Raw genomic sequence first — 9,033 nt, forward strand, 5'->3', positions numbered from 1 at the left:
CTCTCCCCCCCCCCCTTCCCCCACCTCCGCTGAACGCGGGCAGCTGCAACGCTGCTGACAATGAGCGCAGCGCCGCCGACACTGGCAACAGCATTAGTATTAGACAAGGAGCCCCTGTGCACTGTCACATACCTCCTCACGCTCACTCACTCACTCACTCACTCACCCACCCCCACCCCCCTCTGCCTCTGTCTCCTCTCTCTCTCACTCACTCACTCACTCACTCCTCACCCTCCTCCCTCTCTCTGTCACTCACCCCTCCCTCACACTTCATCCAGTTCCTCTCCCTCCCACCAACCCCCCCCCCCCCTCCTCCAACCCTCCCTCCTCCTCCTTTTCCTTGCACCTTATATCTTCTAATATTTACATTCTCCACTGTATTCTCTGCAACTACACACACACACACACACACACACAACAACACACAACAACACAACACAACATGATGGCGGCAGCACCTATCCAGCAGAACGGGACCCACACGGGGGTTCCGATAGACCTGGATCCCCCCGACTCGAGAAAGCGGCCGCTTGAAGCTCCCCCTGAAGCAGGCAACACCAAGCGAACCAACACCGGCGGTGGGTATCATCATTTATTCTCCTTCTGCTTCGCCCCCTTCCTCCCTCCCCCAACCCCCCCTCAAAAAAAATCCCATGGAAAAATGGCGTCTGTTTTGTTCGCAATACATTACAAAAAATTGTAATTTCGGAGGGAGGGGGGTGGGGGGTGGGGGAGGAAATAAGACATAACCTCGCTGTTCATATATTTAACTTTACTAGCACTGCATGACATGAGACAGTGGCAGAGCTGTGGTAGCTGGGAGCTGGCAAGGAACTGTTACAATTTGGATTGTGGGCTGAATAGCGGTTTGAGCGGATTCCACGTCCCATCCTTTATTGTATTTTAATAACGGGGCGCTAGAAAGGGAAAATACTGCGTTGGTTATTCGAGTTTGTTTTTTCCTCCCCTTGGTTAGTGAGAAGCTTGTGTGTTTTGCAGCTGTGCTGGTTATCGCCGTTTGATTTTGTTGCTGGGCAAATTTGCTGCGTTGTGTGAAAGAGTATGGATCTGCATGATGTATCTTGGGCTTGTTTTTTTTTCTCTCAGCGTCTGATTTCTAACTGACACTGTTACCTGTACCGGCAACTTAAGCAGTTCAAGCAAAAGCCGGCAGAGGCTTAAAATGAAGCGATACTTTAATTAACGAGCTTAAAACGGATCACTGTTCTCTTGATAACACCGGTTAAGAAATCTGGGATTGCGCTGCCGCTGTATCTGCGTCTTGGTGACATGTCAAATGCTGGGGATTTCCGGAGAGAGGGATGCATGGTTGTTCTTTCCCACACAGATAGGGTTCATTGATTCACGCGTTGCAGCTAATTGTGTTCGCATCTTGTGCCTAAAAGTAAACAAACAGCAATCATTAGAGGTGCCGAGGAGTTATCGCTGGTTACACTGCGTTTATTTATTTACAGTGCTGTATGTGGAAATATTTAACTGCGCTGCACGCAAAGAACGCGGTTTTATAGGTCAATTACAAATTCACGATCACCATGGAAACCAGGACTGTCATCGTCTCCTGATACATTATTCAAAATCCCTCTAAACATGGGTATGCAGCCACTCTTTCTCCCTCTGCATCACAAAATGTCATTTATTTTTTGTGACGTTTAACATAGAGTAACTATTTTTAAAATGTCCATAGTTGCAAATGTATTAAAATATGCTATGTAGAGTAAAATATGTTTTTTTTTCTACTAAACTGTTATCACGTTCTTCAAAATGATCAAATATACTGATTTATGATCACTCCTTTCTGCAGTGGATTCCAGGGCATAGATTTGGGGAGAATATATGTGCGCCCTTTATCTTTGATTTTGCAATAATCTATTCGTTTTTTTCCCTTTTGCAGAAGACGGCCAATATTTTTTAAAAGTCCTTATACCTAGCTATGCTGCCGGATCTATCATTGGAAAGGGAGGACAGACCATTGTCCAACTGCAAAAAGAGACCGGTGCCACGATCAAACTGTCCAAGTCCAAAGATTTCTATCCAGGTAAGAGGAAGCTGCTCAGACGCGGTCATTGACTGGATGGGGCAACGGTCGCCCCCAAAATAATCGGACGATGCAAAATTAAGGACATGTTTTCATCGTGTTGGTTCGGACAGACCGAAAAATGTACTGTACTTACATTTCGTCCGCACTGTCAGTGAATTTATGCATTGGTCTTCTGGAGTGGCTTTTCAAGCATGTGTATCTTCGCTCTTGTCATTCCCGCCCCCACGTCCCCGTTAGCTGCGAAACTAATTTGAAAGGATTGTGTATGTCTGAATGTGCATTTATAATATGCACCCTTCCCCAGTATTAAACCCACGGGGGGGGGGGGGGGGGGGGGGGGGGCAAGACGAGAAACGGTTTCTTCGCTTCATTTACCATAAATATGTCATCCGCCTGTAATGTTTATCTGATCGTATCTATTGAACATTGTGTAAATTGTGCCAACTTTTTGTCCTGGAAGGAATTACGAAAAACAAAGCTTGTGCGGTGATAATTCTGATGTCTAAGATCTAATATAGTTGGGCCCGGCGTCGTGTGTGCCATTTACTTCTGTCATATATTTCGCTTTGGGAATGTGGCTGAAGTGAAAGGAGCTAAATTAAAAACCACTGGCTTGATGACAAAAAAAAGGTTATTGGTCTTGAATAAGTAAGCTACTGTGGAGCCCGCGGTTGTGTCCAATGGAATGAATGAATTCGTGATCGAACTGGGACAGCTGGCGTGACGCTGCATTCGAGCAAGTGGGGCATTTCATTTCTCAGGGACATTTAACTGGATGAGAAAACGGACTCGTTTTACCAGACCTAATTCACGGATGCAGAACAGACTATATATATATTTTTTCATTTGCGTGGTTTGTCAAACCGTGGGTTTTGTGTTTTTCGAAAGCAAAGGCAGACTGCCGACAAGTTGCAAGCGCCCAATCCTGAATAGAAAAACCCTGGCAACTGCAAGCAAAGCTTCGGTCTGGTTTTACTTGCTTGTGCGATGTAGAAAAGGGCTTCAAGTTTATGCGGATATTACGATCGGATTGCAGCGATTAATTTCTTCTGAAGACAGACACAAAACACTGGAGTAACTCAGCGGGCCAGACAGAATCTCTGGAAAAAAGGAATAGGCGAAGTTTCGGGTCGAGATCCTTTTCCAAACTGAGAGTCAAGGGAGAGGGAAAGAATAATTCATTCTTCTGGCCTAGCGAGAAGCATTTCATATCAAACATTGCTTAAACGAAGATGAATGCATCTTTGTAGTTTATGCTTTGTGTACGATTGCCGGCCAAAGTTAATTGAACTCCTTCCAAACTTCCCATACCTTTATATGTATATGTATGCGCGGACACACACCCGCACACATGTATGCATGTGTGTTCAAATGCATCCTCTTCCATAAACCTCCACCTGCTTTGACATTGCTTTCAAATTATGGATGTTTATGTCAAAATTGAGCAAACATAACCACAAAATATTTATGGATCGGGACCCATCTTACGCCACCTACAAAAGCCACCTATCTATTTTCTCCAGAGATACTGCCTGACACCGCACACAAACATCAAGCCAACCTATGCCTATCACAAACAGTCTGTGAAACGTGCAGTTGTGTAGCTGGTACCATTCAGAATCGTCGTTTTCCCCCTCTGATTAAACAAGACAACTGTAGCTCTGTGCTTTCGAGCGAACTGCACGCTCTACCATTCAGGGTACGTTTAAATATCTGAAATGATAGTTTATTGTTCAGCCGTTAACTCCTGCAAATATGTTACAGTAAACTTTCCCGCCTCCATGCACAACTTTACATTGCTTTGCACTGAATTCATTTCGGAATGTATTCCAGTTCTGCTGTAAAGCAAGCAATTCGTCAGTGATATCGGTTCCCTTTCGTGACCAGAGTGAAAACTCCCAGCGGTCTACCAGCATCCTAAAAACAAGTAGAATCTATGAATGTTTCATACCGTCAGTAAATCAAGATGTCGCATTTATTTACTGGGACATGACAAAACAAAATATTTGCAGAGTTCAAATGCACCCTCCATAAATCACCACCTGGTTTGATATATCTTCCAAATGATGGATGTTTATGATAAAAGTGGGCAAACGTAACCACAACATATATTTATGGATCGGAACCCATCTCCAGATTAAAGCTCCATAGATGCTGCTGCACCCGCTGAGTTTCTCCAGCATTTTTGTGTACCTTCAGATTAAAGGCAAACCGTGTCCCAACCCGAAACGTCGCGTATCCATTTTCTCCAAAGATGCTGCCTGATCCGCCGAGTTACTCCAGCACTTTGTATCCATCTTTGGTTTCAACCAGCATCCGCAGTTCCTTGGTATTACATAAAATATTTATGGCGATCTTACCGTAACGTTTACTACAGGAATGTTATGACAATCTATCTGGTTTATAAGATAAGATATAATGACCTGACTAATGCTTTGTTATTATTTTTTTACCGGCACCAATATTTCGAAGCGTTCCATCCCATTTCATATTTGACCAAAGAGATATGCGAATGGTGATTTATTTTGATTTTCACCCTGACTGTTGGGTGATACTACTACACGAAATAAATATTTGATATTGTCATCTAAGTTCATAATTGGCGTGTCAATTGCAACAGTAGAGTAAATTACCAGTAACAGCATGAACAGTAATAACAAGTAATGCATGCTATGGAATAGCAGTGCCAATCTTAACTTGTTGTCACAGAACCAGGTCTCCCTTTTTTGTTACAGTTAGTGCATATTTAAAAGTCAAAATTAAAAATGGTACTACGCAAGGTTGCCTGGATTTCTCTCTTTCCACGTAATTGACATAATGTAATAAAAGTGCACATCCATGCCTGCACTCTGATCTGTACAGTGTCAGTGCCTGTACAGATAGTGTTGCCATTAACAGTCTCGTCTGAACTTTCAAAAATATTTTCAGAAGAAATAATTCATGGCAGTGCTTTTAAGGTAGTTTTTACATGTGTTGTTCAACATGGACAATTAAACTGCTGTCAAGAAAGACCATGTTTTCTGTTTGTTTCTAGAGTTGTTTAAACATGTATTGAATATGGTATATATAGGCACAGTGTGAATATTAGTGTTTCATGTCACAACTGTTAATGAATTAGTCATCAAAGATACTGATCCTCTTTAAAGATACATATTTTTCAGATTGCTCCTAGTCAAACCACTTTAGTATTATAGATTTATTATATAGGGTTATAGGATACGCATGTGAGCAAAAATGTAGTTTAGAGAATTTCCCAACAAATGTGCCTCCTAATTTCACTTTAATATATATTTTGCTGAATTGGTCAGATGACTATTTCCCCCATTCTGGTTGCAGCTGCAATATGGTATATTAGAAAAAAGAATCAAAAATTCAATAAGAATGTAATAAACAGGTGGATGTAATTGGGTGAGTTTTCTCAGCATTTATCTGTCTGAAGATTAAATATTATGCCTATTCCAATTTCTGTTGGAAATACAGACCACAATCGTTGTTACGGATTCAAGTTAATGTGGAATCCTTAAGGATAGACATATTTTTCTGCAGTACATGGCCATATACCGTTTAACTACATCAGCTGATCACTTGAAAGAAACAGACTGTTTCTGAAGCCATTTTACATTCAACATTCATATTATTAAAGAATGTTGGTTTCAAGTCATTTTATTATCTTGCCACTGATTGTTAGTTAAAGATGGATTGCTGGTGTTCTTTGTTTTAAGTTCCTTTGTGTATCATTTTCTCAGTTGCTAAAATGCTGCATTATCAATTTCATAGTGATGCATTACTTTTAACTAAAGTTGCTACTCTCTATGTTAATTTTGTGGTGTCTTCTGAAGCAGAAAATTGCAATCATACCGTGTTTGTGCATAGCTACATCCTTTATTACTTTATATCTTCTCTTTGCTGATGCAAATTGCATGCTGTATGCAGCGCTGAACTCTGAGGATTCACGACATTCATTTCATTTTTTGAATAACTTTCTAAATGTTAATGATTGAATTAATGCCCTGCAGTTTTTACTGCTTAGTAAAATTTCAACATTTTTACAGACATTGTGTTGCAGAAAGCACACAGAGATACAAAGTACATTGTATGCATAATTAGTAAATTAAGTCCTAAATATTGATATACTTCATCTTTTGTACGAGGAAAGGATGATGTGTTTGCGAAAGTCCGAATTACTGCAGTAATGTCACAGGTAGAATATAAAGAAGCTCCTCGCGTTTCATTGAGTTTAGCCAGGAGGATGTGGTATGAAAGGTACCTTGTTCAAGAAAATCAAAATGAGTTGTTAGAGATTGTTGATCTGCACAAAATCCATTTATTAAGATCATGCATACTATTGCCAGTCAACTTGGCTGTTATCCAGAAGTGTTACAAATGTCTTTGGCTTACGGTAGCTTCTTGATGCTGCAGCCTATTTAGTGTTAATGCTCAGTACAATAAGGATAGGGAGGTGATGTGTTGACATATAGTGGATAGCCAGCTGCACACATTGGCAATTCTTAAATAGGACAGCTGCTGGTCATGTGACATGTTGGATTTAAATAGTTACTTTCTTTTGAACAGAGGATTTATTTGTGTCAAAATTAAGAAATAAAGGACAATGAAGGAATGAGATGGAGAGTAAAAAGTATTAAAAAATCATGAAGATTGTAATGTAGATGGTATTTTAGTTGGGAATACTAACGGTTGGTCACATCCTTGAAACATTTTCTATCACGAGAGGCAACTTTCAGACTCAAGTGAATGACGATGTTAAAATACTGAGTCATGTGCAATTTATGTTTTACTGTAATTTAAAAGAAAAAGAAAGATTGTTGTGACTTACGACTTGGTGCTGGGTTAAAATTACCACGTTTTGTCAGACTCTCCCATTACTAGAACAATTCCAAACAAACAAAAGCTTACTTGGAATTTTGCGTTGATTCTTCCATTTATGATACAAGAAGTTAAATGGAGTGTGGTGGCTCAGTTTAAATTAGTTTGGAGATACAGTGCAGAAACCGGCCCTGCGGCCCACCAAGTTCATGCCGACCAGTGATCCTCATGCACTAACACTATCCTATACACTAGGGACAATTTACAATTATTCCAAGCCAATTGACCTACAAACCAGTACATCATTGGAATGTGGGAAGAAACCAGAGCTCCTGGACAAAACCAATGCAGGTCACAACATACGGAGAACATACAAACTCCGTACAGACAAGCACCCATAGTCAGGAACGAACCCGGGTTTCTGGCACCGTAAGGCAGCAACTCTACCGCTGCTCCACTGTGCCGCCCTTATGTTCACTGAATAAATCTGGAATAAAAAGTTCAGATGATGTAAAAAAAAATTAGCTTTGCCTACATTCTTCAGAGAAAAAAATCTGTTCTGACTCATATGTGACTCCAAAGACAGGTGCCTTAATTGTCAAGGTGGTTTGATAGGCCATCTGGTTGAATCATACCCCAGTGCCCACCTTTCATCGCCATCTGCTCGTCTAATTAGGAACATAAAGTTAATGCAGTCCCGTAGCACAACAGATAGACACAAAGTGCTGGAGTAACTCAGCGGATCAGGCAGCATCTCTGGAGAAAAAAGATGGGTGACGTTTCGGGTCAGGACCCTTCTTCAGATGTACACAGGCCTACACAGCACAACAAATAATTGAAATATTGTGTAAAATCATAAGACAGAGCAGAATTAGGCCATTCAGCCCATCGAGTCTGCTTTGCCATTTGATCATGGTTGATCTATTTATGTTCTTCTCTTCTGCCTTCTCCCCATTACTTTCTACACACCCGTACTTCTCACCCACGACTCCACCTCCAGGTCCCTCAGATCGGCCAACTTGGGGCTGCTGAATATCCCGCGGTCTAGGCATAAGCTTAGGGGCGACCGTGCCTTTGCGGTTGCAGCTCTTCTCCTAGACTGTGGAACAGCATCCCCCTTCCCATCAGAACTGCCCCCTCCATCGACTCCTTTAAGTCAAGACTAAAATCTTATCTATACTCCCAAGCCTTTCCTGACGTCCACTGAGCGAGGGTTATATGTATATATGTATGTAGTTTGTTTGTTTATACTATTCTTATAACAAATGTAAAGCACTTTGGCCAACGAGAGTTGTTTTTTAAATGTGCTATATAAATAAATGTGACTTGACTTGACGACTACTAATCAAGAACCTGTCACCCTCTGCTTTAATAATACCCAATGGCTTGGCCTCCACTGCCATTGTGGCAGTGAATTCCACAGATTCACCACCCTTTTGCTAAAGAAATTCCTCCTCCTCCTCTCCATCCTAAATGTACATCCTTTTGCCCTCTGGTCCTAGACTCTCCCATTACTAGAACAATCCACTCCACATCCACATCCACTTTCATTATTCCTTTCATTATTCGGTAGGTTTCAATGAGGTGTCCTCTCATCCTTCTAAACTCCAGTGAGTCTAGACCCAGTGCCATTAAAGGCTCCTCATACATCAACCCAATCATCCCCGGGATCATTCTTGTAAATTTCCTCTGGACCCTCAGTAAATTCATTAAGTTATGTGAATGTCAGCCTTACAAATCTTCTTAACTGTGATGACCATTAAAACTAAATAGTAACAAAAATATTCATGACTGGATGCTGCTAGGATCCCCTATTTACAGGGGAAAGATCACCCAGCGGAAAACCCAGAGGTTTCCTGTTTGTAATCGTAGCTTGGTTGTCTAAAAGCTGCATGAAGACAAAGACATGCAGGTTTGTAGTTTCATTGGCTTCTGTAGATTGTCCCAAATGTGTCGGATAGTGCTAATGTATGGGTGATCGCTGGTTGGCTCAGACCTGGTGGGCCAAAAGGTCTGTTTCAAAGCTGCATCTCTAAATTAAACTAAGCCTGATTTGTATGGTGGGGTGGGTGGAATTGGTGTCCGTGGATTGTAGGTGACTCTTAGATCCATTCAGAGGGGGGGGGGGGGGGGGGGGGGGGGGGGGGGGG

The 9,033-nt window shown here is 41.6% G+C and overlaps 1 protein-coding gene across 1 annotated transcript in view; it reads left to right on the forward strand.

The window, feature by feature from the left end:
• The first annotated feature begins 209 nt into the window (after positions 1 to 209).
• LOC129700308 (RNA-binding protein Nova-1-like) overlaps positions 210 to 9,033 on the forward strand; it is a 244,642-nt gene continuing 235,818 nt past the window's right edge. The window contains 2 exon segments of the mRNA XM_055640681.1: positions 210 to 578; positions 1,913 to 2,056. Of these exon segments, the coding sequence (XP_055496656.1) occupies positions 443 to 578; positions 1,913 to 2,056 (280 nt within the window). The 5' untranslated portion in view covers positions 210 to 442.

The sequence above is a fragment of the Leucoraja erinacea genome, chromosome 9, assembly GCF_028641065.1.
Source record: "Leucoraja erinacea ecotype New England chromosome 9, Leri_hhj_1, whole genome shotgun sequence".
Lineage (NCBI taxonomy): Eukaryota > Metazoa > Chordata > Chondrichthyes > Rajiformes > Rajidae > Leucoraja > Leucoraja erinaceus.